General features: G+C 48.6%; 1 protein-coding gene across 1 annotated transcript; it reads right to left on the reverse strand.

Annotated features, from left to right (window-relative positions):
- Positions 1 to 554: 554 nt before the first annotated feature.
- LOC136610603 (speedy protein 1-A-like) lies at positions 555 to 22,972 on the reverse strand. The gene is made up of 8 exons (XM_066589825.1): positions 22,788 to 22,972; positions 3,839 to 3,901; positions 3,100 to 3,168; positions 2,780 to 2,874; positions 1,894 to 1,952; positions 1,413 to 1,495; positions 1,137 to 1,305; positions 555 to 1,050 (listed from the first exon to the last, which is right to left on the reverse strand). Exons 2-8 carry the CDS (start codon positions 3,895 to 3,897, stop codon positions 883 to 885), a joined length of 702 nt encoding a protein of 233 aa, XP_066445922.1. The 5' UTR covers positions 3,898 to 3,901; positions 22,788 to 22,972; the 3' UTR covers positions 555 to 882.
- Positions 22,973 to 23,492: the final 520 nt, after the last annotated feature.

Below are 23,492 nucleotides of genomic sequence, written 5' to 3' on the forward strand. Positions count from 1 at the left end.
CAGCGGCCATCCTTCACTTACCGCAGTGTGCAGTCTAGCTGGTCTTCCTCCTTCACCTCTGCAGCAGGTGCAGCGCAGACCTTTGAGCTTGGACTATTCTGGCCTCTATATTTTACCTGGACCCACCTGACTGACTCTGGGTACTGATCTTCCTAGCCCTTACCGGTCACTACTAGCCCCCTGACCACTTCCCAGCATGTGACTAACACCAGTCTCTATAAAATGAATATATATTGGTTTTTGTATAGCGCCAACTTATTCCGCAGTGCTTTCAGGTAATTTATTTATAACCCCCTACCAAGCTGGTTACTCATTTTACCGACCTTGGAAGGATGAGTTGACCTTGAGCCGGCTACCTGAACCATGCGGGGATTGAACCTGCAACCTCCAGGTCATGAGCAAGAGCTTAGGACTGCATACTGCTGCCCTAACACTGTGCACCACACACAGAAAATGACATTTGACTTTCACACACATACAAAAAAATGAGTCTGACAAGTATAGTAAGTTAAATAATAGAAAGTTTATTAGATATATTTTATTTGCTACCTCCCATCACTCATGAAGAGGGAACAGCAACACGCAGGACAGGAAAAACCCCCAGTGGAGGAAACCTGTAGGGAAACCATGGCTGCTGTACTGCCCTTCCTCTGGGCATACTAAGGGGAGGGTGACACTATAACATATGTGCGAGACACAAGTACGGTGTTTGTGTGTATAGATGCAGCTATATGATATGAGTGCCATGAATGTGTGTGATGGTGTCTGTGTGACTATAAGAAGTATACAAACGGTCTTTATCTGTCACACCTTCTGGATCTTCTGGCTGGTTCGCAGTTGTCATTCTTCCTTCTTTATGGTTGCCCTTCAAACTTACCATTTTCAAGGAGGGAGACGGATGGGCCTACAAAGCCTGCAGGGTGGAAGGATGCTCCATGGGCCGTAGTTGGTGACCTGCTGAACATTCCTCCTCAACATGGGAAAAGCGCGGCTGTGATGGATGGGCCTCTCTCTTCTCCATGCCCAGTGTAGAGGATCTACAGCCATGATCTAGAATCAAACAATATATGAATAACATTATTATCACCGCAGACCCTTTATCTCAGACTGAAATGTTATGTATCATTTGTACTAACCTGCTCACAGGTGTCTCGGTCCACCCAAGCTCTGAATCTAATCCGGAGGAGCAACAGGTTGCATTCATGGAGGAATTGTTCTCTCTTCTGCATCCAGGAGTATCCCAAGGCCCATGGGTAGATTTCACGACGAAAGCCAACTTCCTCTTCCATCTGGTTGGCTAAGAACCTGGCAACAAAAATGTAAGTAAAATGTTGGATCATTACTTATTTTAGCATTCATTATATATTTCTTTACCAACATGTATATCCATAACTGTTATAAAAGAAACTCACAGTGCTGGGAAGAAGTTCTTTTGATATTCCTCAGTGTGCAGTCCGGCTCTCATGAAGTAAGCGAAGACCATCGCCAGGAGATACTAGTGGGGTGAGAAGGACAATGGCATTTAGTGCCACCTGTTTTCCCTATTGAAGAGCCTTTCTGTGTCCGGTCTACCTCCATAAATGTTCCAGGGTGGTCACACATACTCAGTCTTACTTCTCTGCAGTAACGCCATCTCACTCTTATCACTTGTTCAGAATCTTTCGTGACATCAGAGAAGATGAAGCAACTTCAGAAGCAACTGCTCACCACACCAGGGATCCCTCCAAATACCCAGTGGAGCCGAGAGAGAAGCAAGACTCAGCATGTGTGACCACCTTGGAACATTTACCTAGGTTAACTATGAACACCGTTTCTTTGGGACAACCCCTTTAAATATGGTGGATAATCTGTAATCTGTTAGAATGAATATTTCTTCCCACAATGTCATATTACCTTGTCAGAAATCCTCATGCAACTGTCTGTAGCAAGAAATGTCCGGATGTTTCTATGCTCTAGAAAAAGAGGAGAAATATTAATATTATGGAAGCAGGAGAACGGTATCCACTGGCTAAGCGGATCTGTCTTAGGGCTTCTACCCCCTAGCATTTTTTTAACGCTACAATATCCCTGCATTTTTTTCAGTGGGACATTCTAATGTTAAAATTGCATTGCACAAAAATCACGAAGGCACAAACTTTCCATTTTTCTGCGATGCTATTTTAACATTGGAAAGTCCCATTGAAAAAAACGCAGCGATATTGCAGTGTTAAAAAAACACTAGTGGGTAGAAGCTCTCATGAAAGAACCAACAAATGGACCTCATTGAGTATAATAAGGTCTGCTCAAGTTCTGTCTGTATCTAGGATAGATATATATATATATATATATATATATATATATATATATATATATAATGTGTTTGTGTGTTCTGTAGTGCTGGTTTAACAATAGAAGAATTGGAGGGAGTAAGGCCGCCTGCACACGAGCGGAAATCCCGCCGTGGGATTTCCCGCGGGATTTCCGCCGCTGAAAGTCTGCATAGGAGTGCATTACAATACGCACTCCTATGCAGACGGCCGCGGTTTGGCCGCGCGAAATCTTGCGCGGCAAACAAACCGCGGCATGTTCTAATTTTCTGCGGGGCACGCACTCACCTGGCCGCCGGCTCCGGTCTGCGCATGCGCCGGCTGCGCGGCAGCCGGAACATCAAAGAGCCGGGGCCGCCAGGCGCGGGTGAGTACGCGCTCGCCCCTGCAGGCTCTGGGGTCGGATCGCGCGGCGAGATTTCTCGCTGCCGGATCCGACCCGCTCGTCTGCAGGCGGCCTAATGTGTTTTTACCAAGTACTCTGAAGAATGTAGCCATCTCCTTTTGCTGTAGGGTCTGGTCCTTCTTCCTCCTCTTTTGGGGTAGTTGCTGGTCAGTAGAGCATGAACTGTGGTAAAATGATAATATATGACATTAATACACCACTGGACTACTACATCTTAATAACATCCCTTCCTGGGGATCTTTGACTTAAACCATTTACCTATAAAGTTATTAGTGTAAAATATTAACTTTAAGCTTTTGTCCCCTCTCCGTTTAAATCCACCCCAGTGACCAGCAATGAATGGGAGGAGAACATGTAATCCAGTGTTGTGTCCTAAATGTTACTTACGCCTCTTCCTCGCATGGACTGCGCTCTCTCTTCCTTGTCCGGCCGCTGTCTACACCTCTGTCTGGAAAGCTTAAAGAGGAGGAGATATTAGTATGAATAGGTGGGGATGCGGCTCCTCCTGAAGATTTATATATATCCATCATACTGAAGACCCCTGCTGGGTAACTTATACTTACATTCGGCAGGATGTGTCCTTTATTATTTCATAATCATAAAACAGATGGTGATGTTTCGACTGCGTCCAGTAGTCTTTGTCAAGTTCACAGTATACATACAAATACACCCTTAAGGTGACTACCCACTACCCACTTCACTGCGAAATTTGCATAATTTTTTTTTTTCTGCAGGGGTCTATGGGACTTGTAATGTTAAAATCGCGATCCCGCAAAACCCCAATTTACCGCAAAATCGCCATTTCACGCGATCGTGATTTTAACATTACAAGTCCCATAGACCCCTGCAGAAAAAAAAAACGCTGCGGATTTCGCAGTGAAAAAAAACTGTTGTGGGTAGTCACCCTTATAAAGAACCTCCCACCAACGCAATGGCATCAAATCAATTAAAAAAATTATCCTCATCCAGCGGGAGATAGTTGAAAGTTGAAAAAAATGAAAAATACATAAATACATTTTTCTGCTCCTGAAGTCACCCCCACCCCCACCCCTCAGAAACTGTCCGCCCTAGGCACTGGCCCTTTGATGCCTACTGCCCTGACACTATAATGAACTTCATAGCTTACCTGGAGCCCTCGTCGTCTCTCCCAAACAGGAACCGTAGAAACTTTATGATGGCGTCCATAATCCTTAACAGCGGAAATGAAAATAAATTATTCTGTTAGCACCAATTATTCATAGATAAAGGGGCAGATTTATGAAACTGTCAGAAAGAAAAACTGTCTTAGTTGCCCTAGCAACCAATCACACAGCAGGCTTCATTATACTAGAGCAGAATGCAAAACAAAAGCTGCTCTGTGATTGGTTGCTAGGGGCAACTAAGACAGTTACATAAGTCTGCCCCTATGTGTCCACCATAACTGATGTCCTGTCCCTTCCTGTATATTAACTGACCACCATAATAAACTTCAGAGCTATATTTAAACAGTCACCCAAATATCTCCATATTAATTAACTATAGAAAAACTTGCATATTTATTCATTATTACCTAAATATCTTCATATTTATCACTCAGCCATAAATCACTATAATTATTCACAATCACCTAAATCTGCCCATATTTATACATTGTACTTCTCCCATATTCTGGTTATGCCCGTGGATCATTTACAGTTCCCCACTAATACAGGGTGACAATCTCTCACTATCTGTAAAGGCATAAAGCAGTAATGACATTCATCACATTTTGGCTTGTTACTAGAGATGAGCGAACGCGTTCGTCCGAGCTTGATATTCGTGCGAATATTAGGGTGTTCGGGATGTTCGTTATTCGTAACGAACACCATGCGGTGTTCTGGTTACTTTCACTTCCTTCCCTGAGACGTTAGCGCGCTTTTCTGGCCAATTGAAAGACAGGGAAGGCATTACAACTTCCCCCTGCAACGTTTAAGCCCTATACCACCCCCCTGCTGTGAGTGGCTGGCGAGATCAGGTGTTCGCCTAATATAAAAGTCGGCCCCTCCCGCGGCTCGCCTCAGATGCGGTGTGAGTTAGATGAGGGACAGTGCTGTTTATACCGGAGCTGCTGTAGGGAAAGAATTGGTAGTTAGTGTAGGCTTCAAGACCCCCCAAAGGTCCTTATTAGGGCCACTGATAGCTGTGTGTTGGCTGCTGTTAGCAGTGGCATTTTTTTTTTCCTCAAAATCGCCTCTGCAGACCGTTGCACCTGGCATTAGGGACAGAAGTGCTGCATAGGCAGGGAGAGTGTTAGGAGTGAGTGTAGCCTTCAAGAACCTCAACGGTCCTTTCTAGGGCCATATTTATCCGTGTGCAGTACTGTCCAGGCTGCTGTTAGCTGTGCTGCATTTTTTTTGGGCTTCTCAAAATCGCCTCTGCAGAGCATTCCACCCTCCATTGATACTGCAGGGAAAGAATTGTATAGGCAGGGCCACAACACAGTTATTATTCATTGAATATATGCAGTGCTGCCTTTTGGTGGGAAAAAACTGAAAACAAATCTATTTGTCCAGCCTCTGTCCGTCCTTACGGGCGGTGGAGACGTGTGAGCTGCGTGAAGAACAGTGCTAAATCATACGCACCCAGCTACGCTTTACTGCTGGCTTCGCCATTTGCTTTCCTTAATTGGGAAAAAAAATACCTGCTCTGCCAGAGTTATAATAACTCTGCTACCCTCACGTTCTGTGACACATAAGCAGGGACACAGCACAGTTATTAAACTTAGATAATTCATTCACTAGAGGCAGTGGGGCCTTTCGTTTTCCAAAAAGGGCAAAAATTATATTTGGCCTGCAGTCTTGCGCCAATTTATTTCCTGCCTGTGAAATCAAATCACTGGTAATACAGCATGCTGAGGGGTAGGGGTAGGCCTAGAGGACGTGGACGCGGCCGAGGACGCGGAGGGCCAAGTCAGGGTGTGGGCACAGGCCAAGCTCCTGATCCAGGTGTGTCGCAGCCGACTGCTGCGCGATTAGGAGAGAGGCACGTTTCTGGCGTCCCCACATTCATCGCCCAATTAATGGGTCCACGCGGGAGACGGTTATTAGAAAATGAGCAGTGTGAGCAGGTCCTGTCCTGGATGGCAGAAAGTGCTTCGAGCAACCTATCGTCTACCCGCAGTTCTGCGCCGTCCACTGCTGCTAATCCGAATCCTCTGTCTGCTGCTCCTCCTTCCTCCCAGCCTCCTCACTCCACTACAATAACACCTGCTCAGGAGCGGGAGCACTCCCAGGAACTGTTCTCGGGCCCCTGCTTAGATTGGGCAGCAGCGGTTCCTCTCCCACCAGAGGAGTTTATCGTCACTGATGCCCAACCATTCGAAAGTTCCCGGGGTCCGGGGGAAGAGGCTGGGGACTTCCGCCAACTGTCTCAACAACTTTCTGTGGGTGAGGAGGACGATGACGATCAGACACAGTTGTCTTGCAGTGAGGTAGTAGTAAGGGCAGTAAGTCCCAGGGAGCAGCGCACAGAGGATTCGGAGGAAGAGCAGCAGGACGATGAGGTGACTGACCCCACCTGGTGTGCAACGCTTACTCAGGAGGACAGGTCTTCAGAGGGGGAGTCAAGGGCATCAGCAGGGCAGGTTGCAAGAGGCAGTGCAGTGGCCAGGGGTAGAGGCAGGGCCAGACCGAATAATCCACCAAGTGTTTCCCAAAGCGCCCCCTCGCGCCATGCCACCCTGCGGAGGCCGAGGTGCTCTAAGGTCTGGCAGTTTTTCACAGAGACGCCTGACGACCGACGAACAGTGGTGTGCAACCTTTGTCGCGCAAAGCTCAGCCGGGGAGCCAACACCAACAGCCTCACCACCACCACCATGCGCAGACATATGATGGCCAAGCACCCCGCAAGGTGGGACAAAGGCCGTTCACCGCCTCCGGTTTGCACCCCTGCCTCTCCCCCTGTGCCCCAACCTGCCACTGAGATGCAACCCCCCTCTCAGGACACAGGCACTACCGCCTCATGGCCTGCACCCACACCCTCATCTCCGCTGTCCTCGGCCCCATCCAGCAGTGTAGTTCAGCGCACCGTTCAGCCGTCGCTTGCGCAAGTGTTCGAGCGCAAGCGCAAGTACGCCGCCACGCACCCGCACGCTCAAACGTTAACCGTCCGCATCGCAAAATTCATCAGCCTTGAGATGCTGCCGTATAGGGTTGTGGAAACGGAGTCCTTCAAAAGTATCATGGAGGCGGCGGCCCCGCGCTACTCAGTTCCCAGTCGCCACTACTTTTCCCGATGTGCCGTCCCAGCCCTGCACGACCACGTCTCCCGCAACATTGTGCGCGCCCTCACCAACGCGGTTACTGCCACGGTCCACTTAACTACGGACACGTGGACAAGCACAGGCGGGCAGGGCCACTACATCTCCCTGACGGCACATTGGGTGAATTTAGTGGAGGCTGGGACAGAGTCAGAGCCTGGGACCGCTCACGTCCTACCCACCCCCAGAATTGCGGGCCCCAGCTCGGTGCTGGTATCTGCGGAGGTGTATGCTTCCTCCACTAAAGCACCCTCCTCCTCCTCCTCCTCCTCTGTCTCACAATCAAGATGTGTTAGCAGCAGCATGTCGCCAGCAGTCGGTGTCGCGCGGTGTGGCAGCACAGCGGTGGGCAAGCGTCAGCAGGCCGTGCTGAAACTACTCAGCTTAGGCGATAAGAGGCACACGGCCCACGAACTGCTGCAGGGTCTGACACAGCAGACCGACCGCTGGCTTGCGCCGCTGAGCCTCCAACCGGGCATGGTCGTGTGTGACAACGGCCGTAACCTGGTGGCGGCTCTGCAGCTCGGCAGCCTCACGCACGTGCCATGCCTGGCCCACGTCTTTAATTTGGTGGTTCAACGCTTTCTGAAAAGCTACCCACGCTTGTCAGACCTGCTCGTAAAGGCGCGCCGGCTCTGCGCACATTTCCGCAAGTCCCACACGGACGCTGCCACCCTGCGCACCCTGCAACATCACTTTAAGCTGCCAGTGCACCGACTGCTGTGCGACGTGCCCACACGGTGGAACTCTACGCTCCACATGTTGGCCAGGCTCTATGAACAACGGAGAGCTATAGTCGAATACCAACTCCAACATGGGCGGCGCAGTGGGAGTCAGCCTCCTCAATTCCTTTCAGAAGAGTGGGCCTGGTTGGCAGACATCTGCCATGTCCTTGGTAATTTTGAGGAGTCTACCCAGGTGGTGAGCGGCGATGCTACAATCATTAGCGTCACCATTCCTCTGCTATGCATCTTGAGAAATTCCCTGCAAACCATAAAGGCAGCTGCTTTGCGCTCGGAAACGGGGGCGGGGGAAGACAGTATGCCGCTGGATAGTCAGGGCACCCTCCTGTCTATTTCTCAGCGCGTACAGGAGGAGGAGGAGGAGCATGAGGAGGATGAGGAGGAGGGGGAAGAGACAGCTTGGGCCGCTGCTGACGGTACACCGGCTGATTGCCTGTCATCCTTTCAGCGTGTATGGCCTGAGGAGGAGGAGGAGGAGGAGGAGGATCCTGAAAGTGATCTTCCTAGTGAGGACAGCCATGTGTTGCGTACTGGTACCCTGGCACACATGGCTGACTTCATGTTAGGATGCCTTTCTCGTGACCCTCGCGTTGCACGCATTCTGGCCACGACGGATTACTGGGTGTACACACTGCTCGATCCACGGTATAAGGAGAACCTGCCCACTCTGATTCCCGAAGAGGAAAGGGGTTCGAGAGTGTTGCTATACCACAGGACCCTTGCGGACAAGCTGATGGTAAAATTCCCAGCCGACAGCGCTAGTGGCAGAAGGCGCAGTACCGAGGGCAAGGTAGCAGGGGATGTGCGTAGATCGAGCAGCATGTACATCCCAGGCAGTGCAACAGTCTTTAAGGGCCTGGCCAGCTTTATGGCTCCCCACCAAGACTGTGTCACCGCTCCCCAGTCACGGCTGAGTCGGCGGGAGCACTGTAAAAGGATGGTGAGGGAGTACGTAGCGGATCGCACGACCATCCTTGGTGACGCCTCTGCCCCCTACAACTACTGGGTGTCGAAGCTGGACACGTGGCCTGAACTCGCGCTGTATGCCCTGGAGGTGCTTGCTTGTCCTGCGGCTAGCGTCTTGTCGGAAAGGGTGTTTAGTGCGGCTGGGGGAATCATCACAGATAAGCGTAGCCGCTTGTCAACCGACAGTGCCGACAGGCTAACACTCATCAAGATGAACAAAGGCTGGATTTCCCCAGACTTCTGTTCTCCACCAGCGGACAGCAGCGATACGTAAGCAATACGTAGGCTGCACCCGCGGATGGAAGCTACGTTCTCTCTCACCATCCAAAACGGGGACATTTCTGCTTCATCAATCTGTGTCTAATATTCCTCCTCCTCCTCCTCCTGCTCCTCCTCCTGAAACCTCACGTAATCACGCTGAACGGGCAATTTTTCTTAGGGCCACAAGGCTCAGTCAAATAATTTTTCAGAACAATTTTTAAAAGTTTCAATGCGCTTAAAAGCATTGGAACTTTAACTTGAACCAATTTTTCGTTACACTGGGCTGCCTCCAGGCCTAGTTACCACTTAAGCCACATTAACCAAAGCGATTAATGTGTTTCACCTGCCCTCTTGGCTGGCCATGGCCAATTTTTGGGATGTACATTAGTACTGTTGATACAGCAATTTTTGTGGGCCCTCGCCTACAGTGTAATCAAATTAATTTTTAGCCCACCTGCATTACAGCTGACGTAACCTCAGCTGTGTTGGGCAATGCAATGGGATATTTTTGTGTACCGCCGGTGGGTTCCAGGGAGCCACCCATGCTGTAGGTGCACACGGAGTTTTTAATACATCTGTACACTTCTAAAGAACCCCAGTCTGACTGGGGCATGCAGTGTGGGCCGAAGCCCACCTGTATTACGCACAACATTACTACCTCAGCTGTGTTGGGCAATGCAATGGGATATTTCTATGTACCGCCGGTGGCTTCCTGGCACCCACCCAGGCAGTGGGTCCACAGGGAGTTTAACCTACATGTGTCCACTTGTAAAGAACCCCAGTCTGACTGGGGCATGCAGTGTGGGCCGAAGCCCACCTGCATTAAGCACGACATTACTACCTCAGCTGTGTTGGGCAATGCAATGGGATATTTTTGTGTACCGCCGGTGGGTTCCAGGGAGCCACCCATGCTGTAGGTGCACACGGAGTTTTTAATACATCTGTACACTTCTAAAGAACCCCAGTCTGACTGGGGCATGCAGTGTGGGCCGAAGCCCACCTGTATTACGCACAACATTACTACCTCAGCTGTGTTGGGCAATGCAATGGGATATTTCTATGTACCGCCGGTGGCTTCCTGGCACCCACCCAGGCAGTGGGTCCACAGGGAATTATAAATGCATCTGTTTCCACTTATAAAGAAACCCAGTCTGACTGGGGCATGCAGTGTGGGCCGAAACCCACCTGCATTAACCCTTTCCAGTCCACTGTGTGACCTATGAAGACATTAGGGTTTAAGGCTGTACAGCTCCGTTGTTGGTAGACGTCCGTCGGGGTTCTCTTACTGTATATTGCCAGCCTCTCTGCTGTCGGAGCCTATCCTACGTGTCAGCTCATGCAGTACTGGCTTTAGCCAGCATATAGCGCCGTTGTATAACGGCAGAAAAAGAGTAAGCCCCCTAGGAAAACCATATACAAATTGGATTGGAAAGGGTTAAGCACAACATTACTACCTCAGCTGTGTTGGGCAATGCAATGGGATATTTCTATGTACCGCCGGTGGCTTCCTGGCACCCACCCATGCTGTAGGTGCACACGGAGTTTTTACTACATCTGTACACTTATAAAGAACCCCAGTCAGACTGGGGCATGCAGTGTGGGCCGAAGCCCACCTGCATTAAGCACGACATTACTACCTCAGCTGTGTTGGGCAATGCAATGGGATATTTCTGTGTACCACCGGTGGGTTCCAGGGAGCCACCCATGCTGTGGGTCGACAGGGACTTCACAATAGGGAGTTGTACCTGCCTGTGTCTATGAATTAAAAAGCCCGGTCTGACTGGGGCATGCAGACACCTTGACAGAATGAATAGTGTGTGGCACATAGGTTCCCCATTGCTATGCCCACGTGTGCAGCTCCTGATGGCGGTGGCACAGGATTCTATTTCTCATTGCTTCTGTACAGCATTGTGGGCTATCGCTCCGCCACTTTTAAAGAGGGTCGCTGCCTAGCCGTGCCAACCTCTGCAGTGTGTGCCTGCGGTCCCTCGTCATGGCAGACGCAATTCTAAATAGACATGAGCGTGGTGTGGCATGAGGGCAGCTGAAGGCTGCCCAGGGACACTTTGGTGTGCGCTGTGGGGGGGAGGGGGGGCGGTTGGTCAGCATGTAACCCAGGAGAAGTGTCAGTGGAGTGTCATGCAGGCAGTGATTGTGCTTTGTTGGAGGTAGTGTGGTGCTTAGCAAAGGTATGCCATGCTAATGAGCGCTTTTCAGAAGTAAAAGTTGTTGGGAGGGGGGGGGGGCCCACTCTTGCCGCTATTGTGGCTTAATAGTGGGACCTGTGAACTTAGGATGCAGCCCAACATGTAGCCCCTCGCCTGCCCTATCCGTCACTGTGTCATTCCCATCACTTTCCTGAATTGCCCAGATTTTCACACATGAAAACCTTAGCGAGCATCGGCGAAATACAAAAATGTTCTGGTCGCCCATTGACTTCAATGGGGTTCGTTGTTCGAAACGAACCCTCGAGCATCACGGGAAGTTCGTTACGAATAACGAACACCCGAACATTTTGGTGTTCGCTCATCTCTAATAGAGACCACTCTGAATTTCATTTTTGCATTTTCCTCCTTATTTTTAAAAAGTCATAACTCTTGAATTTATACATTGACGTAGCTGTCTGAGGGTTTGCTTTTTGGGGGGCAAGTTGAATTTTCCAATGGTACTATTCAATGTACCATATAGTGTACAGAAAAACCTTAAAAAATCTCTAAGTGAAGTGAAATGTAAAAAAAAAATGAAATTTCGCAATTTTGGGTCAGTACAATTATGTTGACAACAAATTTGAATAGTTTTACTTTTGCTGTACTACTTCTAAAAAATTAAATATCCTTGGGAAAACAAATTATTTTCTGCCACCATCTTCTGACAGCCATATTTTTTTTATTTTTCTGTCAACATAGTTGTTTCTATTGGTACTATTTTGCTGTACATACAACTTTTTGATCACTTTTTATAGTTTATTTTCCTGGAGACGACGTGACCAACAAAAAGAAATCAAAATTCTGCCTTTGTGTAATTCTTTTCCGGACGAACCTCAAAAATAACGCGTTACTTTGATAGATTGGCCTTTTACAGATGCAGCAATACCAAATTTAATAAATGTGTTTTTGTTTTGATTTGTTATTCTAAATACAGGAAAAGAATTTTTATTTACTTTTAACACCCTTTTTATTTTTTATAATAATTACTAAAACTATTTTAAACAAATTTGTACGTTTTTTTTTAGTCCCCATAGAAGATTTCAACTTGTGATCTGACAGCGTCATTTACAGAGTTATGAGCCGTGATCAACATTCATGCTGATCACGGCAATTGTTGGCAGGTGTCAACTCTGGGAAACAGCAGTATGGAGTGGGATTGGCTCCCAATTTTCCTTCATACAAACCCCAAATTCACAGGCCCTAACTGTACATCCTGTGTATTTAAGGGGTTAAAAACCTTATTGCAAACCTCCTCAAATCTGTATGAAGTATATTGAAGAAGTTCTTCTGCTCCCTTTGTAACAGCATGGTTACACCCACATCCGTTCAGGCATTATTAACTGTAAAATTGGAGCAGATAAAAAGGAATACATCTATTTATCCAGTGTTGTAGAGGCTACAGCATAAATCTGCACCCCAAAAACCACATGCTTTATTTCTAAAACTGCATGTGGTTTACACTTAAAGACAATAGCTCGTAATCCTTGGCCAAAACACAGGTGTGATTTGGAAAAATGCAATGGCGACAAAACAATATTTTTACCGTTTTTAACCCCTTAGTGACAAAGCCAGTTTGCGCCTTAATGACCGGGCCAAATTTTGGAAATCTGTGTCACTTTGACATAGAATAACTCCGTAAAGGTTCCGCATATCCAGGTGATTCTGACATTATTTTTTCGCCACATAATGTACTTCATTTAGGTGGTAAAAATAGATCAATAGAATATGTGTATATTTATTAAAAGCGCCAATATTGGAAACATTTTGGAAGAATTGGAATTTTTTTTTCTCATTTTTCAACTGCAATATGTCAAATATGTGCAAATATACTGTACAAATTTTTGATAAGATATATATTTCCATCTGTTTCCTTTATTCTGGAAGCACATTGGAAAAACTGTAGTTTTTTTAACCATTTAGGATACGTACAAATTTAACATTAGTCATTAACATTTTAAGGAACATTTTGTTTTCCTACATCAAGCCAAGATTGCAAAGGAGCATAGGTATCAGAATTATAGATACCCCCCACAAATGACCCCTTTTTAAAAAACACTCCCCTTAATGTGGTCACTGAGGGATGTCAGGAGTATTTTGACCTCACAGTTTCTTTTCAGGAGTTAATGCAATATGTCATTTTAAAGGCAGTTTTTTTTCTATAGTGCACATAAAAATGCGGATTTGCACCCCAAAATGGATACCTCTGTTTGTCATGTGTTCAGAAACATACCTATTGTAGCCCCAATCTGATTGGTGGAAACATAGCTAGGCCTGTAATGAATGGAACACCCATTGGATTTCAGGGCACAACTAAATAAATTCCAGGCCAAATTGCTTACTTGTGCAGTAAAAAAATTGATTCGCCAAAAATAATCATCCCCCTGCCTTTTTGGAAATCTCTAAATCTTAGATAAAAGTAATGTAAACTGTCTGATATGTCTGAAAATAGGGATAATTACGGAGGACTGATTGGGATGGGCACTGTCAGAACCGGCAACTCTCGGGGCCGCCGTGCCCGCACCACCGGTCCGGCCACCCGGGGTGCAGGAGCGCGGCGCAGAGGTACCCCGGTTCTTGTGATCTCCCCGGGCCGCTGTAAGACTGGTCGCCGCCGGGTTGCTAGGGAGGCAGCTGGTGCTTCTAGTGTCCTGACTACCAGGCTGGCTTCCCTAGTAACTGTCTGTGCAGCTAGACTGGGGGCGTGTCCCCAGCACCGCCCTGATTAGCCCTGCTGCTGTCAGGCTCCCCGCCCCAATCAGCTTCTGGGGCGGGAGCGCTGACAGCATTTAAATAGGTGTGTTTTCCTCTCAGGCCTCGCCAGTGTTAGTTTGGTTCTCCAGCTGCACCCGCGTTTATCCTGACTGCTCTTGTGACCTCGGCTTTTCTGACACCTGCTTTTGGACTTGACTACGTTTTTGCCTGACCCCTCCGTACTGCGTACCCTCTTGTTGCCTACCCGGATTGTCTGACCATTCTACCGTTGCTTGTCTCAGTGTCTGTTTGTCTCCCGTGTCCCGCTTCCCTAGTGAGGGTAGGGACCGTCGCCCAGTTGTCGCCCTGGGGGTTAGCCCAGGGGGGCAAGTAGGCAGGGACAGGGGTTGCGGGATATCTCAGGGACCCCCATATCCCGGACACTGTCCTGACAGTAACACTGGCCGAACTAAGGTCAGACCCTTGCATCCGCCCGGCAACTTTGAGCCCCTCGATGGAGGCCGTGGCGGCTGTAGCGAACCAGGTCCAGGTCCTTACGACCCTTGCCCAGGACCTAACAGCCCGCTTGCAGCCACGGGAACAAGTGGCAGCTGCAGGTCCCATGCAGCCCTCGTCCGCTCCAGGAACGATGTCAGAACCTCGAGCCACGCTCCCGGATTGCTTCTCCGGAGAGAGAGATCAGTTTTTTGCATTTAGAGAGAGCTGCAAGCTCTACTTTGATCTCCGCCCCCACTCCTCTGGTACTGAATACCAGAAAGTGGGAATCGTAATTACCCGCCTGAGGGGAGAGCCCCAAAATTGGGCTTTCTCGCTACCAGCTGGCTCTCCAGCCCGACTATCCCTTGACGCCTTTTTTTCCGCCCTGGGTCAAATTTATGACGAACCCGACCGGGCGGGCTACGCAGTCTCCAAACTTCTGGCCCTGCGCCAGGGTTGTAAGATGGCGGAGGACTACTGTTCCCAATTCCGTCAACATTGTACGGAATCCCGGTGGAACGATGCCGCCCTAAAAGACTTATTTTTGACCGGTCTGTCTGAGGGTCTCAAGGACCTACTTGTGGCCCACCCAGAGCCTAAAACCCTGGAGCAAGCCATGTCGCTGGCTATTCGAGCCGACCGACGTTTGAGGGCCAGACACGCCGCTCGGACCACCCCACTCCCCACGTCTACTTCTTCGACTGACCCGACCTGTTACCCTCCCACCACCGAGGCCATGGAGCTGGGAGCCGTGAACCCCGAGCAACGACGGGAACACCGCCTGAAGAAGAACCTCTGCTTCTACTGTGGGGAGCCGGGTCACCGCATTGCTACCTGCGCTAAGAAGCCACGGCAGGAAGAACTCCCGCTCCTAGGCAGTTGTCGGGGGGACTGTCTAGGAGCCAAGGTACTCCCTGTGTTGTCCAAAATGTTAGTGCCTTGCACCCTAGAATTTCATGCTTTCCACCGTACTGGGCAAGCCTTTGTTGATTCGGGGGCTGCGGCTAATTTCGTTAACTTTAATTTCGTTGCTCAACTGTCCGGGGTTTTGTTACGTTTAGAAACTCCGATTCTGGTTTCAGGAGTGGACTCCACTCCTTTGCAAGCAGGGGTGGTTAATCTGGTGACCCCTGAAGTAAGGTTTACTATAGGAGCCTTACACGTGGAAACCTGCACCTTTCTAGTGATGAGAGATTTGTCTGTGGACGTCGTCCTAGGCCTCCCCTGGCTCCGGGAGCACAACCCGGTAGTAAATTGGGACACGTTGGAACTGGTAAAGTGGGGTCCCCGCTGTGCCAACCACCTTTGTGCGGTGAAGGTGGGAATCTCCACCTGCGAGGGGAGCCCCCTACCAGAATACCTCTCCGAGTTTTCTGACGTGTTCTCCAAACAATTATCTGAAGCTCTGCCCCCTCATAGGGAATGGGACTGTAAAATAGACTTGATTCCTGGGGCCAAACTTCCTAAGGGCCGCATTTATAACGTTACGGTTCCAGAGAGAGAATCCATGAGGGACTACATCCAGGACAGCCTGGCCAAGGGGCACATCCGGCCCTCAGAATCCCCGGTGGGTGCCGGGTTTTTCTTCGTTGAGAAGAAGGATGGGGGTCTCCGGCCCTGTATTGACTATAGAGAGCTAAATAAAATCACAGTCCGAAACCAGTATGCTCTTCCACTCATTCCTGACCTCCTCAACCAGGTCGCTGGTGCCCGATGGTTTTCCAAACTTGATCTCAGGGGAGCATACAACCTCATCCGCATTCGGGAGGGGGATGAGTGGAAAACCGCCTTCAATACGCCCCTCGGGCATTTTGAATACCTAGTTATGCCTTTTGGATTGTGTAACGCCCCCGCCATTTTTCAGGGGTACATGAACTCAGTGTTTCAGGATATCATGGGGGTGTTCGTGGTTGTATATCTAGACGACATTTTGATTTTTTCCTCCGACTTGCCGAGTCACCATACTCACGTTCAGACTGTGCTAGCTCGACTCAGACATAACAAGCTGTTTGCTAAACTCGAGAAATGTGTTTTCGGGGTACAAAAGATATCATTTTTGGGGTATATCATCACGCCATGCGACTTCCAGATGGATCCTGAAAAGGTGAAGGCCATCACGGAGTGGGCCCAGCCAGGGTCGTTGAAAGCCCTTCAACGCTTCCTCGGCTTCGCCAACTACTATCGCAAATTCATTAAAGACTTCTCCGTGGTGGCTAAACCTCTAACGGACCTCACCAGAAAGGGGGCAGATGTGAGGACCTGGTCTTCTGAGGCTCTGAGGGCCTTCAATACCCTAAAGGCGGCGTTCTCGTCTGCACCTGTCCTAGTACAACCGGATCTGTCCAGTCCTTTTGTGGTGGAGGTAGATGCCTCTGAGTTTGGTGTGGGAGCGGTACTGTCCCAAGGTCCCTCCACTCTCACCAACCTTAGACCGTGTGCCTATTTTTCTAGGAAGTTTTCGTCCACCGAACGGAACTATGATATAGGCAACCGGGAATTGCTGGCGATTAAGTGGGCTTTTGAAGAGTGGAGGCATTTTTTGGAAGGAGCCCATCACCAGATTACGGTACTCACTGACCATAAAAACCTCACTTATCTAGATTCCGCTAAGAGGTTAAATGCTCGGCAAGCCCGCTGGGCCTTGTTTTTCTCTCGGTTCAATTTTGTTGTTACCTATAGACCCGGTTCTAAGAATGTCAAGGCTGATGCCCTGTCTAGGAGTTTTGGTTCTCCGGAACCTTCCGAGCCGGAGCCTGAGAGCATTCTCTCCCCTGGGGTGGTCCTCGCTGCTGTCTCCTCCGACCTTTCACCTCTCATTCACGCCGCTCAACAATCTGCTCCTGAAGCCCTTCCGGAAGGCAAATTATTTGTCCCGTTGTCACTGAGATTGAAAGTGTTAGAGGAGACACATGCTTCAGTCCTAGCTGGACACCCCGGTATCAGGGGTACTCTGGAGTTAGCGGCCAGACTCTATTGGTGGCCGCACATGGCCAAGGATGTACGGGTATTTGTGTCCGCGTGCCCGGTTTGCGCAAGGGGGAAGAACCTCAGGAGACGTCCTGAGGGGCCTCTTCTGCCCTTGCCCATTCCGTCCAGGCCATGGTCCCAGTTGTCCATGGATTTTATTACTGATCTGCCATCCTCGCTGGGGAATACGGTCATTTGGGTAATAGTTGACCGTTTCTCCAAAATGTCTCATTTTGTTCCACTTGGCAAGTTGCCTAACGCCAAACTTTTGTCTGAGATGTTCATCAAGGAGATTGTTCGGTTACATGGGATCCCCGAGGATATTGTGTCTGATAGAGGGGTTCAGTTCGTCGCTCGCTTCTGGCGAGCCTTCTGTAAAAATCTAAACGTTAATTTGTCCTTTTCCTCCGCTTTCCATCCCGAGAGTAACGGACAAACGGAACGGATGAACCAAGAACTCATCCAGTATCTGCGACTGTTTGTCTCTGATAACCAGCATCAGTGGGCCAACTACTTACCTCTCGCCGAATTTGCTATTAACAACCATGGTAACTCGTCGACCCAACTGTCACCTTTTTTTTGTAACTATGGGTTCCATCCCCGGTTCTCGCTTTCTACTCCTTTGGTCTCGAACAATCCGGCCGCCGACATATCCGCCGAAGAACTGTGCACAGTTTGGGCCCAGGTTCGTAAGAACCTTCAGGGTTCCCAAGAGAAACTGCGTAAATACGCAAATAAAAGACGTACTATCTCTGCACCTTTTGTGGTCGGGGAGCAGGTTTTATTATCATCTAAGAATCTGAGACTTAAGGTTCCCTCCCTGAAACTTGCTCCTCGGTTCATTGGCCCATTTACGGTTTCTCAGGTTATCAACCCGGTGTCATATAAGTTGGCACTTCCTGACCCCTGGAAGGTCCACAAGGTTTTTCACAAGAACTTGCTTAAGAAGTATGTGACTCCAGTTCTCCCCACCCAGAACCCGCCTCCTCCCTCTCTGGTACAGGGGGAACTGGAGTATGAAGTAGAAAGGCTTGTGGATGCCCGACGGGTTAGAGGTGGGCTGCAGTACCTGGTCCACTGGAGAGGATTTGGCCCTGAGGATAGGACGTGGGTCCCTGCCAGGGACGTTCATGCGCCACGCCTAGTCCAGGCATTCCACAGGGCTTTCCCGCTTAAGCCCGCACCTGGCCATGGGGGTCCGGTGTACCCCCGTAGAAGGGGGGGTACTGTCAGAACCGGCAACTCTCGGGGCCGCCGTGCCCGCACCACCGGTCCGGCCACCCGGGGTGCAGGAGCGCGGCGCAGAGGTACCCCGGTTCTTGTGATCTCCCCGGGCCGCTGTAAGACTGGTCGCCGCCGGGTTGCTAGGGAGGCAGCTGGTGCTTCTAGTGTCCTGACTACCAGGCTGGCTTCCCTAGTAACTGTCTGTGCAGCTAGACTGGGGGCGTGTCCCCAGCACCGCCCTGATTAGCCCTGCTGCTGTCAGGCTCCCCGCCCCAATCAGCTTCTGGGGCGGGAGCGCTGACAGCATTTAAATAGGTGTGTTTTCCTCTCAGGCCTCGCCAGTGTTAGTTTGGTTCTCCAGCTGCACCCGCGTTTATCCTGACTGCTCTTGTGACCTCGGCTTTTCTGACACCTGCTTTTGGACTTGACTACGTTTTTGCCTGACCCCTCCGTACTGCGTACCCTCTTGTTGCCTACCCGGATTGTCTGACCATTCTACCGTTGCTTGTCTCAGTGTCTGTTTGTCTCCCGTGTCCCGCTTCCCTAGTGAGGGTAGGGACCGTCGCCCAGTTGTCGCCCTGGGGGTTAGCCCAGGGGGGCAAGTAGGCAGGGACAGGGGTTGCGGGATATCTCAGGGACCCCCATATCCCGGACACTGTCCTGACAGGCACATGGGGCAATAAAACCGGGTATCCCTCCTCCCATGGTTGCTGAAACCCAACACTTTTTTGGGGAGTATTTCTTGACCTCAGTGGCAGGGATGAGGTGTAAAGAATAGCGCTGTGTGAGGCTTCATAAGCTTGCTGAGGTGCGGTGGTCTCACACAGAAGGCATTCAACAAGCTGCTTCTGGAACTGTAGGAAGGCGAGCGTTCCCGAGGCTGCTTCTAAATTACATATTACAGGTAGTGATCTTAATAATGCCGGGCTCACACGGCCGTATGTAGAATCTGCTTGCGGAAGCCCGCAGCAGATCCCAGCTATGAGCCCGGCCGTGGCCCTGAGTACAGATGCATAATGTACTGTGCATAACTATATCCCCACACTGGTGGTCATGTACGCTACACCTTTTTTGTTTGTATTTTCCACACCGTCGCTTAGCGATGACGCGGGTACCCGCAGCCCGTACACAATGTAGTTGCGTACAGGCTGTGGGTATATCCACGGCCATACAGCACAATGGGCTCTATGCTGCGGATATCTACGGTAAAATTGAACCAGCAGCATTCTGTTTTCTGTAAGTGGATTACATAATTCCGACCAGCTAATGTGAGCAGAATTGTGTAATCTAATGCATTTGATTGGTTTGCGTATTACCGCAGAACAAACACATGCGGAAGCCCCAATTCCTATTCAGTCATGTGAGACCAAGGACCGCTTAACGAGGCCACTGCTCTAGGATCTCGCCTACCTTTGCCGGTGGGCGCATGCACAGAAGCCAGGAAAGGTCCATGGAGGATGATCGCGTCGGGGTTCCAATGTGGAGACCTCCGGTAAGAAGTTTCATCTCCCCTCACTGATCGCATTGGTGAGGGATGATTAAACTTCAACTTTTTTAAAAACTTTTACGTGATCTCTGTTATCCATTGGAGAACAGCGATCACGTGAGCGGGGACTGCTCACTGCGGTTCTCGGTCAGTGCTCCAGGCTCTCGGCTACCTTTAGTAGCCAGGGGCAAGTAGATTTAAAATTTCCCGGGCCCTCCCCAACTTCTGTGCTTGCATTCCCCATTTTTGCCGATGGGCACTTACTCCAAAGCTGGGGAAAGGTCTGCGGGGGACATCATCAGAGGCCTTAGGCCTCTGTATCAGATTCGTGATGGGAGGTGAAACTTTAACTTTTACACGATCACGTGACCAGAGACTGCGGACCCCTGTGAAATCTCCAGGCTTTTGGCTCCCAGGAACAGGCAGATTTGAAATTACCCCGGCAATCTGAGGCTTTTATGCATACATCTGCCACCCTGGCGATGGGTGCATGCGCAAAAGCCGAGGTGAGGTCGACAGATAAATCCGGGGGCCTTAGGTACGTAATTTCAACTCCCTTCACATATATGATCTGTGAGAGCGGATGAAACTTAAACTTTTTAAGCTTTTGTTTACACTATTTTTTACTTCACGATTGCCGTTATTCATTGGATAACGGCGATTATGTAACCGGGAACCACATACCGCAGTGCCTAGTGACATCTCCCTGTTCCCAACTACTCATGCTATCCATGAACATGGAGATTTTAAATCTCCTGGGTGCGCAGAAGGTCGCGTCAGGTCCTGAAAGGACCAAATCTCCATGGGACATCGCAGAGGAAGGAGATGAGTAGTTTCCGCTCCCCTCACGGATCTAATCTGTGAGGGGAGCTGAAACTTTAGCTTTATTTAACTTTTTTTTACACTTGTATGCAATTGCTGTTATCTATTAGATATCAGTGATTGCATGATCGGGTTCCCTCCCTGCCACCCTATGACAGCTCCAGACTGTCAGCTATCTCCAGCAGCCGATAGCATGCAGTTGTCACCGCACAGACCCATGGGCTCTATTTCACAGTGAGACCGTCAATTGACAGCTGTATGGAAAAGAGCCCACTTAGTGAGGCTGTTAAAAGGCGTATCAGCGCTCATTAAGGGGTTAAGTACTGCAAATTGATACTGCTGATAAAGAATATTTTTTTTCTTTTGGCATTACCCAAAACTAGCTCAATAGCAGGTTTGTTTAACCTTTTCAAGCATAATCACTTTATTATGCATATTTTTGACAATCAAGAATGTATATCAGCCAGGAATTCCGCAATAAAATCTGCATCAAAACCACAACTAAGGCCTCCTTCCCACGAATGAATTTCCGCCGCGTAATTCGCGGCGAAAATCCGCTGCGTTGCCCGCAGCTATTAGGTTCTATTGAACCTAATAGCTCAGGGCACACAGTGCGGAATTCCACTGCGGAATTCCGCACCGTGAAATCTCCCGTCCTCACCCGCGGCATGCTCTATTTGCCGCGGGTGTACGCGCAGACAGCTTCCATTGCAGTCAATGGAAGCTGTCCGTTCACGCTATCTCCCGCTGTAGCACAGTGGAAGATAGCGTGAAAACGCTTCCCCGCCTACCGCGGTAGGCATGTTATGTGACGCGGCCGACGTGTCATATGACGCGGCGGTGGGTGGGGAAGCGTCATGCGGGACCCAGAACGACGGATCCGCTCGTGTGCAGCCGGCCTAAATCCTCGTCTTTTAATGCGGATTTGCTAGGCAAAATCCATATTACTTACCTGTAGATTTGGTGAGGATTCCACAGCAGAAAATCCACAGCATTACTGCCAGGTGTGGAGTACCCTAAATATTATCTATATTTATGTTTTAGTATTGCTGTTCTTTGTTCTTTCATAAATAGTGCCGGGTAATTTATAGCTAAATAATAATATTTATTTGTTTAGAGTGTTTTTATTTAACATTTATTTAATAAAAAATGCTTCTGTAATAAAAATGCTGAGTTCATTTGTTTTTTTTCTTTTGTAACTTTCCCATTTAGGTTGTTTGTTTCTTTTTTTTAACTTCCTTTTTTCTAGTCCTGATAGGGGGACTTTTGACTTTTTTAATTTTAAACCTACTATATTGGGACATTTGTATATTCTGATATATTATTACCTGTACATATTTAATACACAGGGCACCTGTACAGGTGTATAAGGCCTTTACTGTACCTCTACATCCCTCTGTAAATTACAGTATGTCCGATCGGATGCCACATTTTCTGCCCTAGAATTCTTGCTTCTAGTAGAACACTGTTCTGTACATAGGGCACCATCTGGAGGACTGTACTGAGGCACACAAACTGCTCAGAATTAATAAAAATTAAGAGATAATACATGCTGCAATTTAAAAGGAGTACCACATTGGCCCAAAAAATGGCAATAAAGTAACTGTAAACATAATATTAGCCCTTGCACATACCACTATTCTGTGTACATGAACCCATGCAGCACTAGAGGTACATAATATGAAGTCCAAAAATACCTCTGTGTGATGCTATATAAAGTCAGAGAGACACTGAGGTGTAGCATGGGCCCATATATTTCTATGGTCACCATATTCAAGATCTGTTGACACATATTCACTATATTACTGTGACTTGGCCCATATTATTCAATAAGGGAAGCTCTATCCGTGCATAGACACTTTAAAGAGGTTGTCTGGTTACAATATAATTTTTTAGCGTAGAGGGCTTGAATTAACAAAAACAGCGGTACTTACCTATCCTCAGCCCTGGTGCCCCAGAGCTGTAGCCCCGCAGTCCTCCCCAGTCTTTGTTGTTACACAGACACTATGTAACTGCTGCAGCTCATAGCATCTGAGCAGGCATGCCAGGAGAACGGCACTTGTTCACTGCAGCCTCTGATTGTGTCCATTCTACGGCAAAGACAAAGAGGACTGTGGTACTGCAGCAGGAGCTGAGGATGGGTAAGTACCTGTCCTGAAAAAAGTATGTTGTAACAGGACACCCTCTTTAAAGTGTCTTCACAATTATATAATATCTTGGGTAATTATGCTCAACAATGTGGCCAAGCCGTCCTATTGGCGCTTAACCCAGACCAACAGCTCCAAATGTTATTTTACTGATTTTAATTTTACTTGTTACTATTCTTCCTCCTTTGATATGTATTCTTGCACGGTGATCCCTTTTAAGCAATGAGTACAAAAGTTATTGTAGCCATGCAAACTGTTATGTCTCAACACAACTTGGTACATAATAGGTTTATTCTTAGATGTGTGGTTGTAATAGACGAGGCCTATTCACTACCTATCACTGATAATGTGGACAAATATATGCAATTGTACATATTGGAATCTCTATGCTTTGCTTATAGTATTCCCTTATTTTGCTATGAAAATCAATAAAATATTTGTAGAAGGAAAATTCTATGGTAACGGGACAATCCCTTTAATATTTTTGCCAAT

The sequence above is a fragment of the Eleutherodactylus coqui genome, chromosome 2 (assembly GCF_035609145.1).
Source record: "Eleutherodactylus coqui strain aEleCoq1 chromosome 2, aEleCoq1.hap1, whole genome shotgun sequence".
NCBI classification, from domain to species: domain Eukaryota; kingdom Metazoa; phylum Chordata; class Amphibia; order Anura; family Eleutherodactylidae; genus Eleutherodactylus; species Eleutherodactylus coqui.